This window comes from Ammospiza caudacuta, chromosome 24 (assembly GCF_027887145.1).
Source record: "Ammospiza caudacuta isolate bAmmCau1 chromosome 24, bAmmCau1.pri, whole genome shotgun sequence".
Taxonomy (NCBI): Eukaryota; Metazoa; Chordata; class Aves; order Passeriformes; family Passerellidae; genus Ammospiza; species Ammospiza caudacuta.
The window spans coordinates 5722098-5740765 of NC_080616.1; the positions used below are offsets into that span (position 1 = coordinate 5722098).

The window sequence follows — 18668 nt, forward strand, 5'->3', positions numbered from 1 at the left end:
TGGAGTCAGAAAATAAACTTCCCTTTTCTTTCACCTTGAGAACAGCAGTGTGAGCTTGTGTTCTTTCATGTCCTATAGTGACAAGATCCAACCACTGCCACATCCCCAAACTGCAGCTCAGGGACATTTACAGATCAGGCAGTGAATCAAGGGCACTGAGCTGTGCCTAGGAAAGGGTTTTGCAAAATTTTCTCTTGTTCAGCCCAAAATCTTCTTGGCTGAGGTGTCCAGACCCCCTAACTGAGGGATTTTTGGGAATGCTGAACGGATTCAGGAGCCAACTCCAGCTGTGGCTTCAACGATGCCACCGATGGTGACAGCGCCAAGTGATGCTCAGCTAAAATCCCTCCTCAGACGGATCCCAAAGAATTCCCTGTGGGAACATACCTCCTTCAGGGGTGCGGAATTCCTTCATTTCGCTGCGGGGCCCGTCCCCCCGGCCGTTGGTGACCACCATCTCCAGCTTGTAGTTGCTGTAAGGGAACAGCCGGGACACGATGCCCCGGTTGCGGTCTCCAGGAAAACTCACAAACTGCCGTTTTTTGGAGACCCACAGGTTCTTCAGCAAGCTGCTGTCTCTCCAGAAATAGGCCTTCAAGAAATAGGCAGGCCAGGTGAAGCTTTTGTTCCCCCCCTTTAATAAAGGGGTTTTGGGGGTTTTTAGATGTTAAAAAGCAGAATTTTGTCTTTAAGGTGGGAGATTTTAGAGGAATTAGTGAAGCTCCGTGAGGAAAAATCTGGATGTTATCCAAGGAAGAGGCTGAGCAGGGGGTTAAGATCTTCCCAAAACATGGAGCAAAACCACTGAGCTCAGACTAAAGCTGCTCCTCATTCCCAAATATTAAAATCTGAGTGGTTCTCCCTTTCTACTTGTGATGGACAAGGAAAGGTGGGACACACCCAGGCACAAATAAAAGCCTGAATTTGGGAAATCTCCCATTCAGGCTCCTGACTGTAAATCCTATTTCATGCAGAAACAACAATCCATTCAGAAAATCCCTCAGAATCAGGAAAAGTGGAGCCAGCAGATGATCGGGCAGGGAATGCTGAGATTCTTTGCCAAATGTGAAATTTTGGGAATGTTTTGACACCCAGGGAAGGGCCCTGCTCAGGGTTTGGCTTGGTTTGAATGGTTCCATTCTTTGTGCATCAGCAGTAAAATTAAATATTAGATATAAGTCTGGATAGACTGATAAATATTAAATATAAACCTGGAAAGACCTGGAAAAACACAGATCCATGCTGGCTTTAGCTCTGTTAGTCCTGACTGCAGGTTTAGGCTTTGCAGGGGTTGTTGATCAGTAAAAAATGCTGTCAGTACTTTGGGGATGACACAAAACCTGACCTGGCTGGGGTCACTCCCTCAGAGTCCCTTTGCTCCATGGCCAAGACCATCCCAACCCCTCCCTGTTTCCTTGGAGCATCCCAAATCCTGCAGCAAACCCGGAGGAAGCAACAGGAGACATCCCCGACCCCATCCTGACACCCCAAAGAGCAAATCCTCGATGCTGCCCCAAACCCAAAGGCTCCTGGTGACCAAAGGAAGTTTTCTGTCATCCCCACACCCAGCAGCTCCATGCCCTGGGAGCCAGCTGGGAACTTTGGGAGGTTTAGCTGTGTTAATGGTCAGTGCTGGGTGGGGATTTGGGACTGGGGAGTTTGGGATTTGCTCACTCGGTACTCCCTGAGCTGTCCCTGGATGGTGTCCAGGTGCACCCGAGTCCAGGTCAGAGCTATGGCAGTGCTGTTTAACACTCTGATCCTGACATCCGTGGGCGCAGCCTTGGGATCTGGGTGGGCAGGGACAAAGCAGAGTGGCCATTAGGAACCTGGGATGACCCTGGAGCCCGGACAGATGGACAGCTGGACACCCCCTGCTGTGCTTTTCCCATCGCAAATACGGCTAGCAGAATCCCCACAATGGCTTCACCTCTTCCGTAAGAAGAAAGTAAATCCGATTTCACAGCTCCAGCCATCAGGAGAACATTCCTGACCCAGCTAAAAGGGGAAATTCCTGCTGCAGGGAAGGCTCTGGCTCACCTGCCTCTCCAAGTGAGGGATTCCAGCACATCCAACCCTCTCCTTCCTCACCTGTCCCAAAGCTGGATCCCAAAGATCCAGAAAAACCTCATTTCCATATTTTTAATCAGAATTTGGTCAATTTGCTGTTGATCAAGTTGGGATTTTACCTCCTTTCTACAGCTTCTGCTGTGTGGAGAGACCTGGAGCGAAGCAGCTTGGATTTGACTGGTTTTGGGAAAGTTTTTGTGGATTTTTGGGAGTTTTAACCCATCCCACCCATCAAACAAAGGCAGAAGTTTTGATCTCCCTGCTTTGCCTCCATACAACACACACACGCTTTGAGGCTCACCCAGATCCTCCCAAACCTCCAAGTTATTGCAGGAATTTCCAGAAGAAATTTTAAAAAAACCCTGGGAGGGCATAGAAAATGAATCTTTCCCAGTAACAACCCCTGAACTGGGCCCAGTTTGCTTCCAGTGCTTTGTCTTCCCCTGATTCCCAGTTTTTAGCCCCATTTTCCTTGCCTTGTCTCCTCTGGGAGATGCCCAGCTGGAGGAGGTGTTGTCTGAGCCACCCCAATCCCAAAATTCCAGCTTTACTTCCAATTTGCATGCTCTGTTTGTGCCCCTTGGCTTCGAACCTGGGGTCATGGATGGTCACCTGGTTTATCCTAGAATTCCAGCTTTACTTCCAGTTTTTGTGCATTGTTTGTGCCTCTTGTCTTCAAACCTGGAATCTCCTGCCTCATCCACCTTCCTTCTTGAAAAATCTTGAAGTCCCACAGCCAGGGGGACTTCCATAGCCCAGGTGGCCACATAGAGGAACATCTCCCACAGTCCAGGTGGCCTCGGACAGGGACACTTCCCATAGCCCAGGTGGCCACAGACAGGGTCATCTCCCATAATCCAGGTAGCCATGGACAGGAACACCTCCCATAGCCCAGATAGCCATGGATAGGGACAACTTTTATAGCCCAGGTGGCCACAGAGAGGAACATCTCCCATAGCCCAGGTGGCCATGGACAGGAACACCTTTTATAGTCCAGGTGGCCATGGATAGGGACATCTTTTATAGTCCAGGTGGCAACAGACAGGAAGATTTCCACAGCCCAGGAGGTCATGGTTAGGGACACCTTCCACAGTCCAGATCCTCCAAGCCTTCTCCAAACTAAAAGTGGATTTTTGTCCCAAATCCCTCAGTGCCTCACCCACATCTCAGGCACGCTTTGCCCTCGGATGGGCCCATCCCCAAAATCCCACCTGCGGCTGATGGAATACTCACAATCCTCCCCGGAGTATCCAATGTAGGTGTCGGGCTCGGGGGCTCTGCCAAAGTCGTTCTCAGCCTGCACCTTGATCTCGTAGGGGACGAAGATGGGCGTGTTCCACACCACGTGCCGCGCGCTCCGCACGGTCTCGTTGTACCAGCTCCCGCGCGGGTCCCGCCGCCGCCACCGCACGATGTACCTGAGGTTGGGCCCGTAAGCCTGAGTTGCGTTCAGAGGCTTCAGTGGGGCAAAACAGAGAAGGGAAAGTGAGAAGGAGGAAAAACAAATTTAAAAAAAATATAATTTTTCTGCCAAGGATATCTCATCTCAAAGCTCTGCTCAGCAGTGCGGTTGTATTCCAAGCTCCATCAGCAAATTCCAAAGGAGGGTGAGGTTTGAGGTTTTGCTCCCAAGGAGAGGCAGAACGAGTTCTTGCCCTCCAGAGCCATGGCAGGACCAGGAAATTTTATTCACAAAAATCCAAGATTTTATTCCTGGAACGCTTTGGGTTGAAAGGGATTTAAATTCCAAGCCCCTTCCATGGGCAGGGACAATTCCACTAGCCCATATTCCTTATCTATATATTATATAAAATGAATCAAATATGTGCATAATATCGAATTACACAACATATATTCCATATTTACTATCCCCCTATTCCAGCCTCTGTTCCCGCTGCCATTCCAGCCCTCCCCACGGCTCATCCCTGATTTGTGGCTGACACCTGCTGGTGCAGGGAGCAAAGCAGGAGCGGCCCCGTAAATCCTCTGAGCTGCTCAAGGACTTGACTTTATCCTTGGGAAGCCGAGTCTGGAATCTGGCATCTTCGGATGCCATGTCTTTGAATTATTTTATCTTCAATTTTTTAAATTATTCTTTTTATCACAGCACTAAAAATAGCTTTTCTTGTACCTCTTGTGTTTCATTTCATGGAATCCTGGAGTGGTTTGGGTTGGGAGGGACCTGAAATCCCTTTGCATTCCACCCCCATAAGCAGGGACACTTTCCATGATCCCAGGTTGCTCCAGCCTGGCCTGGGACACTTCCAGGGATGGGACAGCCGTGGATTTTCTGGGAATTCCATCCCAGCCTCTCCCCACCCTCCCAGTGAAGGATTTATTCCCAATACCCCACCTATCCCCGCCTTCTGAACCCATTCCCCTTCATCCCACAACTCCATCCCAAAAGGCATCCAAGAAGAACTCACGGTCCACGTTATCTCCATGTTGTTTTTTTGGGTCCCTGCCCCTTGAACTCCTGTTGGATTTATTTCAGGACCTGAAATTCACATTGAAAACCAAAACAATGAATTTTTTAACATCAAAAAAACAACCACTGAGGTGTTAAAAACCTGCAAGCCAAAAGTCCTTCCAAGGCAGAAGTTAATGGCCTGATTTTTCCAGAAGTTCCCATTCAGGTTAATGGGACACGAGACTCTCAGTCCTCTGGAAAAACCAGGCCATTTATTTAGGAGCCTCTTTTTTGTCCCCTAAATGTCCTAAATCTTTGAAAGGGAACCATTGTGGAGGGAGCAGAGTTTGTCACTCTGAGCCTGAATCACGGCGGGCAGTGTTGGGAGCCAACACTAGATGCCAGCAGATCCTCCAAAAATCGCCCTGGAATGGGTAAAAGGAGAAATGCAGCAGGACTGCTGAGATTCCCATGAATTCCTCATGTGGAATTTTCCCAAATATTCTCTGACAAAGCACCTGGCAGACAAACTCAAATCTTGGTTGTGGATTGGAGGTTGTTTTGGTCTTTTGTTGTGGAATTTGGGTGGGAAGGGATCTTAAAATCACCCAGTTCCACCTTTCCCTATCCCAGGCTGCTCCAAGCCCCATCAAACCTGGCCTTGGATGCTTCCAGGGATCCAGGGCCTCGCCACCCCCACAGCATCAACCAACTTTAACAGCAGCCAATAATTAACAGTATTTGCACTCGAGTCTGATTTTCCTACAGATTTCCAAGTTTCCTGTAGTCTGAAAGGACTGGAAAGATTCCTTTAGGAATCTTCCTTTTAGGGAAAAGAATAAAAGCCACGTTTTTCTAGAACAAATGACTGACTTTTGCATAAACCTCTGCGTTTTGCTGCCCCGGAAGGACACCACCCTCATGCTCAAGAATTCCACACGGAAAATTCCCCACGCTGCCCTTGCCAATCTATTCCTGGCATGGAGGGAGGAGCCTCCATGGAGAGGGGTGGATTCCAAGGCCCCAAAAAAAAACAAACCCTGGGCAAAACTCACGTGCCCCGTTGGTCTGGTAGCGCTCGGAGGGCGCGCTGGGCACACTGCTGCCCACGTCGTTGACGGCGATCACCCGGAATTGGTAATTCACGTACGGCGACAGGCTCAGCACGACCGAGTTGACGCTCCCAGGGTACCTGGAGTGGTCGTGCCACACTCCGGGCTGGAAGCGATCCTCCTCGAACTGCACGATGTAGCCTGGGAAGAGCAGGGAGAGGTGGGTGAAGTCTTGGAATCTCTGCTGGTCAGAGTGACCCTGAGATGTGTTACAAAGTCTCTTTTCCCAGCCTGGAGGTTGAAGGAGAACTCCTCAGTTCTCATTCTCAAGGCTGTTTATGGTTTCTTATCTATAAAATTCTTTCTCCTGGCCTGATGAGGTCAGGAGATAACACCACTCTACCTCAGAGGTGGTGTTATCTTTTTATACTAAAAACTACCTGTTTTTAGTACAAAGTTATGGTAAATAATGTGTTATTTACCATAACTTCCCAATACCTATCACCTATGTTAGACAGTGAGTTTCTATTCCAAACCAATCTAAAAGTGCCAACATCACCCAGAAGATGGAGGCTAGCAAAAAGAAGGAAAAAGGACAAGGCACGCCCAAATTCCTCCATCTTGGCACCCTGAGCCCCCATTCTATAAACGTCAAAAATCTATTTTTCGCCCTGTGATAAATTTACTATCATTCTACTTAAACTTTTGTGGCTTGTAAATCTGCACAGAAGGTTGGGAATTATTTCCATGGGTCAAGATCAAAGGCACAGGGGTCTTGGGACGCCAGGGCAGCCAGAGGAATTTCCTGGGTTCTGAAATGAAGGGTTTGGATGGGAAGGGATTTTCCATCACAGGGATTTTGGGGACAGACCTGTGATGGGGCTGTTGTTGTCATCGCCAGGGATCCACGTCAGCCGCACGCTCCTCTCAGCCAGATCCGTCAGCTCCAAGTCCCGGGGCTGGTCAGGTCGTGCTGTTGGAATGGGATAAATGGGAGGCTGGAATTGTCCCAGGAGCGAGTCCCAGTTCCCATCACCTCTCCCAGCCCCGTGGGCAGGACGCCCTCCAGGGCACAATCCACATCCTGCAGCTCTTTAGGGGACTGGAGTGATTTTTAAAATATAAATGTGGTCATTTCTGACAGTGTCTTGTCTGGAAATCTTGCCTTTCCCAGGGAAAATCTTCATTTCCCTGGAAAAATCTTCCTTTCCCAGGAAAAATCCTGCCTTCTCCCCAAAAAAATGGTGGGGAAAGCACCGTGTGCTGGTTTAGGGGGATTTGTGACCTTACGCAGAGAAATGCAAATGAACAGCAGAAAAAGGACACAAAACCTTAGTGGAAATATAAATTTGATAGAAATCTGCCTTTTCTTTGAATGTGATCACAAGGACCAGCTCATGCAACAACAGGAATAAATTCCAGGTAAAAATTAGGGAATTCCATGCATTTCTGGGTTTTTTTCCATCAGGATTTTCAAACACAGGTGAAGTGATTCCTGCACTCAGAACTACCACTTTGAAACACAAAATGTGGTGGAACAGGAGCTTTCCACCCATCTGGTTGGGTTTTTAAGGACAATTTGGATGGAGCTTGGAAAAATCAGCTGCTTTGAGGACAGCTTGGGCAGGACTTGGAGCTCCAGCTCCTTCAAGGACAACCTGGAAGCATCAACTTCTTCAAGGACAGCTTGGCAAGGGCTTGGAGCTCCAGCTCCTTCAACCTGGAAGCATCATCCCCCAGTTTTTCCAGTTGCCACCCATTTCTATCGGAGTTACTGATGACGGAAAACCAAAACCAAGGTGGGAAATAAAAGGAAGGTGAGGAATTAGTGGCGATTACCTTTGGGTAAATCTCTCAACCGATTAGCGGGGATGGCTGCAAGGTAAGACAGTGCTTGTTAAACCGGGTTAGTTTAAGCTTGGGTGGCCAAAGGAGCACCTGGCAAACATAAAGTTGCAGATTTCAGTGGGGTTTGATCCAGTTTGGGAAGCAGAGCAGGAATGTCCTTCCCCCAGAGACCTCCATGCATTACCCACACTCATAGTTGGCAGCAAAAGGGAAATATCAGTTTGGTGTGGGGTTAATGAGCCATTAGGGGAAAGGAGGGGAAATAAATCAACCCCAGGGGAATTATTTGGGGTTATTTGGGATTCCTGTTCCAGCTGTGGACGGGGCACTGGCAGGTTGTGGCATTCCCGGGAATCTGAGGTGGCCAGGGGATGATAAATCCCTGTTTGCCAAGCAGAGATTGCAGTGGCACAAATAGGGAATGGGGTGAAGTTTGTCCCTCCCTGTGCTGTAAAGGGGACACACAAAGGGGACACGCAGAGGGGACACAGGGCCAGGAGCAGCTGGCTCAGCCCCAATCCCATTCCTCAGCACCCCAACACCCCACTAAATTCACCCCCAAATTTGGGACTTTTCTCATGGATCTTCAGCATACACCTGGGGATATTTTGGGCTGTGTGCCACAATTCCTGTTTAATTTTTGCCCTCAAATCCCAAGTTTTTTGCAGCATTTCAGTGCCATCATCATGGATGAGGCAGCAAATCCTGTGACAATGGAACCCCTGCTCTGCTAGCACCTCCCTGAGCATCCAGGGGACAATCTTGTAGCCCAGATCCCCCTTCCAGCCTGACCTCGAGGTTGGGGTGTCCTGTTCAAAGCCAAGCACTCAGCTGTGGGGTCAGGGGGGCTTTACCCAGCACGGTGAGATAGGCCTTGGCCAAGTCCTTGTCCAGCTCTGTGTTGGCCACACACGTGTAATCGCCCTGGTCCTTCTCAGTCACTCCATAGATCATCAGACCATCCTCTTCCTTCTTCATCCTTCAAAGAAACAACATCCCAGAATTCTGCCCCAACATATTTAGGAAGCAGTGTTGAAGGCTGGATGCTCCCTGACAAAATCCAGCTGGAAACCCAACCAGAGCAGGAGAGCATCTCTGGTCTGGAGGTTGCATCAGCTGAGGATGTGCTGGGTTATTCTGGGACAGCTCATTTCCTAAGGAATCACGCGCCCTGGGGCGTATCTGGGGAATAATCACATTTTTAGGACAACAGCCAGCCCTGGGCTCGTGCCCTGGGATCAGATCTTGCCTCACAAGAAACAGGAGTCAGGTACAGAAAGGAAATGAGAGCTGTGCCAGCCGCAGCAGAGAAACATTAATTCTGGAGTGGCTCGTTATGAACTCCCAGGTTTTATCAAGATGTCCTGAAATATCCGGGAATAAAACCCACAGCAAAGTCTGGATTTACTGATAAATCAGCTGGAATTGCTGGAGGGAGCCAATGAGATTAAAAGTGTCAAAAACATCAAATGTTGCTTAGGTGGGAGCTCAATATTTATCCCTGGGGACACCTGGAATGTTCTGCTAAAAACCCAACAATTCTGGGAGAGAAATCCATGGAGTTTTTGGGCACAGACCTGTTCCCCAGGTACAGGGGGGCATCGTCCTTGAGCCAGCTGACCATGAGCCGCAGCGTGGGGTCGTGCCTGACGCGGCAGTGGAGCCGGAGCATGGTGCCCTTCGTCACCACCTGGTCCTCGGGGCCCCTCACGATCCTGGTGGGGTCTGCGTGGGGTCACAAACAAAGGGACACGTTCCAAACTCCTCAGGACCCCTCAGGATCCCTGTGGGGTCTGCATGAAATCAGGGGCAATCTGCCAAGCTTCTTGTGTCCTCCTGTGATGCTGTGGGGTCTGTACAGGGTCAAGGGTTAAGTCCCAAACTCCTCAAGTTCCCTCACAACCTTTGCGAGGGTCTGCACGGGGTCACAAACAAAGGGTCACACCCCAGACCCCTCAGGTTCCCTCACAACTTTGGTGGGGTCTTCACGGGGTCAAGGGTTATGTCCCAAACTCCTCAGGTCCCCTCATGATCCTGGTGGGGTCTGCAGGAAGTCACAAAGGGTCATGTCCCAAAACCGTGGGGGTTGGCTCAGGGACTCAACAGAGAGCAGGGGAGGACAAGCACAGCTGGGGTGTTTGTCCAGCTTTGAACAAATAAATTAATTTAACAAGTCATTAATTTGTGCTGAGCTTTTAAAAAAAACCCCATTTTTTGGAGTCAGTAGCCAGATTTGCTGAGTGGGGTAAAAACAATTCCAAAAATGTTTTATTGTCCTCAGCTAACCCTGAGGAACACTTGGGGTCAGTGTTGACGTTGCTGGTGGCATCTCCCAGCCTGACACCCAACCCAAACCCTCCCACCAACCCCAGCCTTGGCTTTTCTCAACATTAAAATGGAATCTCCACCATTTCAAAGCTCCCAGCCTGGACCTGCTGGAAGATCAGATCAGCCACAACCAACCCCCCTTCACCTCAAGGGTTATTCCTGATGCAACTCCCAGAAGATCCAAGATTTTGGCACCTCCATGCCCCTACCTTTGACCTCCAGGCGGACCTGGGCCTCAGCTTTCCCCAGGATGTTGGTGGCCACACAGGTGTAGAGTCCCTGGTCCTCCTTCCGAGCCATGAACATCTCCAAGCTCCCGTTCTCGTAGGCTTTGTAGTTGCCTCCATCCAGCGTGTTCCCCTGGCCGTCCTTAAACCTCCCAACACCACAAAGTGCTGTTGGAAGGGAAGGAAAAGCAGGAAACCCCCCCTTTCCCACCCCTCAGGATGGGATCCGGCTCTTACCAGCGCAGGGTGGGGATGGGGGACCCGAAAAAGGGACAATCCAGGCGCGTCCTGTTGTTTTGGATCACCCTGATCAGCTGGTTCCGGGGGCCCAAGATCCGGGGGGGAACATCTGCCAAGCACCAAAATTCCAGCCATGGAGAAGGAGGAAAAATGGATTCTGCTGCTCTTTTCCAGCCTTTTCCCTGTTGTTTTGGTTCACTTTTCCTACTGGCACTTTCAAAACCTAGTAGAGCTTCTCCATTCCACCTCACCTCTCCTTCCAGCCTCGTTTTGTGACTTTCATCCCTGGATTTGCCCAGCCTTTGCCTGGTTTGAATCCATGCTAATGGATTCTTGCTCCAAAACCCGGGTGCCTTTGTGCCTTCCCTCAGAGCAGCAAAGGGGAAAACTCACGGAAAACTTTGGCAGGGAAAAGAGGGCTTGGAAAAGCCAGGGAGAGTGACTTTTACATGGGAATATGGTAATGGGATAAAGGGGAATGATTTTAAACCAAAATAGGAGAGTTTTTGTGGGACATTGGGAGGAAATTCCTGGCTGGGAGGGTGAGGAGTGGCTGGGATGGAATTCCCAGAGAAGTCATGGCCGCCCCTGGATTCCTGGAAGTCCAAAGCCAGGTAGGATAGGGCTTGGAGCCCCCTGGGACAGTGGAAGATTCCATGCCCTGCCCTTCCAAGAGGGTGGAATTTTAGATGAATCCCAGAATCAACCAGTTGGGAAAAGGTCGGAAAAGGTTTCCAGCAAGATTGGAAAAGACCTTTACGATCATCAAAACAAACCTATGACCCAACCTATGAAACCAACCTATGAAGCCATCCTTGGCATTAAGAGCCACATCCACCCTTTCTAGATGAGATTTGAGCTGAGCTTTAAGGTCCTTTCCAACCTCAGATTCTGTGGAAATTTGAGTTTTGGGAGCTCCCCTTGCCGCAGACTCACCCAGCACGCTGACGAAGGCATTGGCCAGCAGGTAGCCGTGCTCGTTGGACGCGTTGCACTGGTACACGGCGCTGCTGCCGATCTGCGTGTCCCGGAACACGATGGTGTCCCCGGCCACCTCCCGGCTCGGGTTGGGGGGAGACGCTTCAAAACAAGGACAGCTCCTTTAATTCCGTTCCAAATGAAAATCCACCCCATAATGTCATGGAGCGTCCTCCCAGCTCAGCCCAGTTCAAACCGGTGATGGTGTGTGAGCTCCACAGACACAACTGGGAGCCACTGGGTGAACTGGGACCATCCCAGACGAGCTGGGGGTTCACGTGGGTGTTGGACCCCACCAGCAGCTCTGGCTCATGCTCAGCCAGGAGATCATTGACTGGGACTTGGGCTGGAATTTTGGAAAAGGAGGCAACTCTGGCTCATGCTCAGCCATGAGATTCTTGGCTGGGATTTTTGTGTGATTTTTGCTGGGAATTTGGTGGGATTTTGGCTGAGATTTTGGAGGAGGAAGCCACTCTGGCTAGTGCTCAGCCAGGATACCCTTGGCTGGGATTTTGGGCTGGGATTTTGGCAGGGATTTTGGAGAAGGAGGCCCAGTCTCTCCCACACTCACATTCGATGGGCTCTCCATTCACCAGCCACTGGATGGACGGTTTGGGGTTGCCATTGGCCCGGCACACAAGCCTGCCATCCTCACCGGGGGCCAGGATCAGGTTCTCCGGCTCATCCAGCCAGTAGGGAGCAGCTGGAAAACAGTCCCGCCCCGGTGACACAGGGACAGCAGCACCACCCCGAGTTCCCCCCTCCAACACTCCCTGGGGGAGGAAGGTGATGGAAAAACTGAGTGGGTTTCCCAGGATTCGGTGAAGGAGGAGAGACCCCTTTCCTCTCCTCTGCCACACAAACCCACCATCACTCCTGTCAGAGGGTTCCCATCCCCTCCCGCTTTTGGGGCCATTTGGACAAGATTTAATTCAAAAAAGGGAAGATTTAGATGGGTTATTGGGATGGAATCAGGGTGAGGATGGGCTGGGATGGAATTCCCACAGAAGCTGTGGCTGCTCCATCCCTGGAAGTGCCCAAGGCCAGGTTGGATGGCGCTTGGAGAAACATGGGACCATGGAACGTGTCCCGGAACTGGGCGATCTCTGACGTCCTTCCAACCCAACCCATTCCATGATTCCCTGAAGAACATGGACCCATCCCCAGGGAAAGCCCTCGCTGTCCCTCCCAGCATTCCATGAACGTCCCCTCCTGGCTCCAGGCGGCCGGGACCCGAAGAGGGAAGGTAAAGGTGACGTACCCTTCACTCTCACGGAGATGGTGTGGCGGATGCTGCCCATCTTGTTGGAGGCCAGGCAGAAATATTCCCCGGAGTCCTCCTCGGACACGTTGGAGATGCGCAGGGCCTTGTTGAAGTTCTCCAGCTTGGTTTTACCCACCGGGAGCTCCCCGCCTTTCTTGTACCACATGATGTCCGGCGCTGGTCTGAGGAGAGGGGGAGCAGATCAGAGCTTTTCCAAAGGCCAGGGAATGACTCCCAAGTAAAGAGTTATGATTCCTAAATAACAGTGAAATTCCCATCCTGGGAACCACCAAAAGCCAGGGGGAAGGTCTGATCTAACTGGTGGGCCACCCTTATTCCCATCACCCTTTCCATCACCCTCCTTCCCACCATCACCCTCCTTCCCACCATCACCCCTAAACCACGGCCCTGAGCATTTCCAGCAGGTCAGGAAAGGTGTTCTCCTCCTGATCCTCCTGGGAATGCAGGATCGTGAAATTCTGGAATGGTTTGGGGTGGAAGGAACCTCAAAGCCCATCCCTGACCATAGTGTGATGGTGTGGGCAGGACCATGAGCCCAGGACAATTCTGGGGGACACAAATGTCCTCCCCCACAGTGTGGTGAGGAACTCACAGGAAATTCCCAAATTTTAGGGCAAACCAGTGAGGAATTATCCTTGGACAAGGATCTGAAGACACCTGGAAACCTCAGCATTTCCGTTTGCTCATCGAGCAGGTTATGGGAGCATTGTTAGCAGCTAAAAGGAGGGGATGATTCCTTTTTCCCAATCCAGGGGTGATTCCTTGTGCTGATCCTGCTGGGAATTGCTGGGAATCACCCTCTCCATGGTACATACACTCCGGAGGCGATGCATTCCAGCAGGAGATCCACCCCTCGGAGCACCATCTGGCTGCTGGAAGTTCCATAGGGATACATGAAGCTGGGAGTGGTTTCTGAGATCCCTCGGGCTGGAATCAGTGGGAGAGAAGGAAAAACGAAACAAAACCAAAAATAAAACAAAAAAAAAAAAAAAAAAAGAAAAAAGAAAAAAGAAAAAAGAAAACAGAACACAGGTCTTTTAAAAGTCTCCGGGAATTCATGGAAGGCGTCACCTCCCCGGCCTGAACTCACCCAGGAATGTGCCTGGAAAGGGAAGGAGAGCTCCAAGTGAATTTGGTATTGGGAAAAAGAAGGGGAGAGAGAGGAAGTTTGGGAGGCAGGGGAGAGAAGGAGCAGCAGAGGGGACTGAGCGCTGGGGATGGTCCCCATTCCATCAGTTCCTGCTTTTCCTGCCCTTCCCTGCCTCTGGAAAATGGACTGGAATCAGATGGAATTGGGGAATATTGATGGATGTAACATATAACGAAGGACAGGAGGAAAAAGGGGCACGGAAAGGGTTTATTCAGACCCAGAGCTGCTTTTCCACAGAATTCTCCAGGATGCAGAGCATTCCCAAGGCTCCAGCAGCATCAAGGAGGTTTTCCAGCTTTCCTGGAGGCCTGGAAGGATGGTTCCCCTTGGAAAGGGACAGCTCAGCCACCAAAATGACCCATTTAGGGCTGGACAGGGAAGTTTAATGGGAAAAAACACAAAGGGAAGACACGAGACAATTCCCTATGGATCCACACACAGTGAAGGCTTCTGTGCAGAGGGAAAAAATTAATTATTCATGGAAAAAATTCCATTAAGGAGTGGAATGATTGACCTAGATCTGGATCAGTGAGGACAAAACAGATGAGATGGGCGGGAAAGCAGCAATAGCAGGGATGGAAATGATGGGATTAGGAAAGGGATGGGATGGGATCAGAACAGGGACACAAAAAATCCTGGAGTGATCCATGGGGACAGACCAAAATTTCCTTGGCTCAGTGAGAGGGAGGATTTTGGGAATTTTGGGAAACTTCCAGAGCTGTGTCAGGGGAAGGAGGAGGGGAGTGAGGATGGGGGCTCTTCCTGAAATTCCCACCTTAGGGAAGGAAAACCCAACCCCAGGATTCATCCATGGAATGTTTGGAATTGGCTCCATGTCCACATCCCGCCGCTCCCACGGGCTCCGCGTGCGCTCCCGGTTAGTCAATTATGGATTAATGGATTACCAGGGCAGGAAAATCCCAACTTTACCCCAAAAATCCAACTTCTCCAGATCTGTCTGCATCCCTGCTCCTGGTTTAGTCCCATTCCTGGTGAAATCAGCTCGACCCATCCCGGGGCAGAGCTCCCAAACCTCCACCACAACCGGGAGCTTCTCCCGCCAAATCAGAAAATGGGAATTAATTATTTTATCAGCCAAGATTGGCTTTGATCAGGATTTATTCCCACTCTGGATCCTGTGGGATAACTGGAAGCGCTAAGTGGAGCAAGCTGGATTTTACAAGCCTGTGTTAATGACGGCAATTAAAAATCAGGGGGATTAATTAGTACACTCCTGGCTTTAATGAACCTAAGGACAGCATGGAAAAAACCCTGATTTTTGCCTCAGCACAGCACTATTAATAAATAATAAATAATAATTAATAAATAATAAATCTTTTGCTGTTTCTAACAGGGAGCAGCCAGAAATTCCCTCAGAACCTAAGGTTCTGAGCATGTGGAAGTTCCAGCTGGAAATGTCAAGGTTTCCCTCATCCCTCTGGAGGGATCCAAGCTGGAAAAACAAATCCTGTTTTTTGTTTTTTTTTTGGGGCTGTTTATTTCAGCTTAAAAATTGACTCTGCTCCCAAACTTTGCTGTGAATTGGGATCTTCCCAGAAACATCTGATTCCCATCCCAGAGCTGCCCCTTTCCCCTCTAAAATTCCTCCATCAGCTCTGTTTTCCAAGGATGTGCTCATCCCAACACATCCCAGCTGCTCAGCCCCAGCACAGGCTCAAACAGCCTCAGGTTTGCCAAAAAAAAAAAAAAAAAGAAAGGAAAAGGAACAAAACAAGGTTTTAATTCCATTGAAAAGGGTAAAAAAGTGGGAAATTCTGCTGGGAAATGAAACGCTCCATTTATCCTTTTGGATTGTTTTTCCCTGATAATTGTCCACAGAATTCTGGGAATCATCACTCCAAGTCCTGGGGACAAGGGGTGGGTGACACTTCCTGTGGTTATCCTGGCCCTGCAGAGGAATTTGGGACAAGTGTCCCACAAATCTCTCGTGCTCACATCCCCACCAGCAGACCCCACATTCCCAAGCTCAGGAACATCCTGGGAATGGGATTCCCAGCCTTCCAGACCCCTTTTCCAACTTCCTCTGGAGCTGAGCCAGGATCACGGGGATCTGCACCCCAAGGAAGAACAGCCAAGAGCCCCAGATCCCCCCAGCACCCCAAATCCTTGGGATTCGCATCCCAAAGCTCCAGAATTCCCAGCCAGGTCATTCCAGGAGGAGCACTAGGGCAGCCACAGGAAAATGACTGAGGGGAAGAATTGTTACCCCCAGCTCATTAATTATTGAGTTAATTAAGGCCTGGGTTGGAGTCCAGGTCTGCACAGGGGTGGGAGAGGGGGATCTGAATCCTCTGGGGCCAGGAAGTTTTCCAGGGAATGTTACAACACAAAGAGCAGGAAGTTTCACCTGTGCAGCCATGAAATGAGGGACAGAATGGGATTGTGTGGATAAAATCCCATTTTCCTGATGGAGCCACTCTCAAGACCCCTTTTCCCTAACAAAGATATCCAGTGGGAAATCCGGAAGCCCAGGAAAGCTCTTCACTGGAATTCTCTTTGTCCTTGTCCTATCTCCCTTCCAGGTGGTTGATGCCACTCCCACCAGAGCTGGTTTTGCTGCCAATCCCTTTTCCCAGCCATTTTTCCAAATATTTCAGCCCATTCCAGCATTTCCTCCCAGGCCAATTCTGCTGCTGAGCCTTTCCCGGCTCCTCAGCTCCCTCCAAACCATCCTGCTCCCGATGCCAGGATCCCAATTCCCTTTTCCATGCCCTGGCCTGGCACATCCCGCTCTTCTCCAGCTCTCCTAGCTGGCAACGCCCTCTTTGTCCCCAAAAGTCCCTGTGGGATGGGAATTGTGCTCTGGGCTGTGCCAGGCCCTGAGGAAGCTCTGGCTCCACAGGGATTTCACTCCAGGACACGGTGGGGACAATAAGGGACATTCCCAGAGCTGACCCCACACAACCCTGGCCCCAAAAGCAGCAGGAAGGGCAGGAAGTGAATCCTATCTGGGATCTGGGAGCAGTTGGAATCTGTGGGGGCTTTGGAGAGGTGGTGACATTCCCAGGATTTCCAAATGTGCGCCGTCTCCCACTCCCTGAAATCCCTCACAGCTGCCCTTGTCATCCCAACACATCCCTGACAATTCCAACCCATTCCCAGGGCAGCCACCCTGGGGTTTTCGTGCCTGAAGCACCATTTAGGATTTTGGGATGAGCTTCTCCCAGAAGGGGCAGAATCCAGAGGGAATTCCCTGCCCAGATTTAGGAATTTGGGATGGGATTCTCCCACCAGGCATAGAATCCGGAGGGAATTCCCTAACCATATTTAGGATTTTGGGATGAGCTTCTCCCAACATGCACAGAATCCAGAGGGAATTCCCTGCCCAAATTTAAGATTTTGGGATGGGATTCTCCCAACAGATGCAGAATCTGGAGGGAATTCCATGCCCAGATTTAGGAATTTGGGATGGGATTCTCCCACCAGGCACAGAATCTGGAGGGAATTCCCTGCCCAAATTTAGGATTTTGGGATAGGATTCTCCCACCAGGCACAGAATCCAGAGGGAATTTCCTGTCCCAACAAAGGGCAGGAAGCTGTGGAAGCATGCAGCTCATGTCCAACCTCTCTGCACAGGAATCACCCAGATTTCAGGAAAACCCAAATATTCCTCTTTTTCTTCCCTATTTTAATCCCTGCCTGAGTTCAGCTGGAAATCCCAGGAATATTCCTGATGGAAATGTTCTTCTGGAGACGCAGAAAAGAGGGATGAGGATCTGACATTTAAATCCTGAGCAGACCAAACTCAGCTCAGCCACATGGGGCAGACCCTACAAACCCCAAACCTCCCAAGCTGGGCTTAACTCACTTAAACCCCGCTCAGCAGAAATGGGGAAATTTGTGGTGTTTTGTGGTCGCTTGGGTGGATTTATGCTGATAAATTTTGGCAAAGCTGAGGCCACGATGGGGACATGGCAACAGCAGAAGGACACGGGCAGGGAATGGGGTCAGTGGGGTTAGGCGGGACTGGGTTAAGCCGGGACTCCCAAAGCCAGCGTGGACTCACCGCGGTACATGGCGGGGGAATTTCCTAAGGACGTTTCGTTATGGGACTTCTCTGCAATTGAACAAAACACCGTGAGCAGCGCCGGGGAGGCGGGGACAGCGCGGGAAGGGGACATGGGAATTCCCAAAAAACAGCCAGGGTGGGGGACATGGGGACATACCAAAAAACAGCCAGGGTGAGGGACACAGGAATTCCCCAAAAACAGCCAGGATGAGGGACACGGGGACATCCCAAAAAAACAGCCAGGGTGAGGGACATCCCAAAAAACAGCCAGGATGAGGGACACGGGGACATCCCAAAAAATAGCCAGGATGGGGGACATGAGGAATTCAGAAAAACCAGCAAGGACAGGAGACATGGAAATGCCTAAAAACCAGCCAGGATGGGGGACATGGGGACATCCCAAAAAACAGCCAGGATAGAGAGACACAGGGACATCTCAAAAACCAGCAAGGAAGGGGACATGGGAATTCCTAAAAAACAGCCAGGATGGGGACATCCCAAAAAACAGCCAGAATGGGAGACATGGGGACATCCCAAAAAACAGCCAGAGTGAGGGACACAGGAAATTCCCTAAAAACAGCCAGGATGGGGGACATGGTGACATTTGAAAAAACAGCCAGGATGGATACATGGGGAATTCCCAAAAAAACCCAGCAAGGATGGGACAGGGTGGGGAACAGTGGGACATCCCGAGAAACAGCCAGGATGGGGACATGGGGAATTCCCAAAAAATGGCCAGGACAGGGGACATGGGGACATCCCAAAAACCACAAGGATGGGGACATGGAAATGCCCAAAAAACAGCCAGGGTGGGGGACATGGGGACATCCCAAAAACCAGCCAGGGTGAGGGACACAGGAATTCCCCAAAAACAGCCAGGATGAGGGACACGGGGACATCCCAAAAAACAGCCAGGGTGAGGGACATCCCAAAAAACAGCCAGGATGAGGGACACGGGGACATCCCAAAAAATAGCCAGGATGGGGGACATGAGGAATTCAGAAAAACCAGCAAGGACAGGAGAAGTGGAAATGCCTAAAAAACAGCCAG

The 18668-nt window shown here is 50.4% G+C and overlaps 1 protein-coding gene across 5 annotated transcripts in view; it reads right to left on the bottom strand.

Moving 5' to 3' along the window:
• Positions 1-18668, bottom strand: part of NFASC (neurofascin) — an 80840-nt gene that overhangs the window by 35684 nt on the left and 26488 nt on the right. For 2 of the 5 annotated variants that reach the window (XM_058819481.1, XM_058819480.1), the window contains exons 7-20: positions 17616-17666; positions 13254-13365; positions 12415-12599; positions 11725-11856; positions 11112-11255; positions 10173-10284; positions 9918-10084; positions 8958-9105; positions 8235-8359; positions 7372-7407; positions 6404-6505; positions 5536-5733; positions 4497-4567; positions 3304-3526 (exon numbers count right to left, since the gene is read on the bottom strand). In XM_058819481.1, the coding sequence (XP_058675464.1) occupies positions 3304-3526; positions 4497-4567; positions 5536-5733; positions 6404-6505; positions 7372-7407; positions 8235-8359; positions 8958-9105; positions 9918-10084; positions 10173-10284; positions 11112-11255; positions 11725-11856; positions 12415-12599; positions 13254-13365; positions 17616-17666 (1806 nt within the window). Of the gene's footprint in view, positions 1-387; positions 593-1674; positions 1791-3303; positions 3527-4496; positions 4568-5535; positions 5734-6403; positions 6506-7371; positions 7408-8234; positions 8360-8957; positions 9106-9917; positions 10085-10172; positions 10285-11111; positions 11256-11724; positions 11857-12414; positions 12600-13253; positions 13366-17615; positions 17667-18668 lie in introns of all 5 variants that reach the window. The other 3 variants (XM_058819483.1, XR_009275656.1, XM_058819482.1) reach the window with 3 other exon arrangements.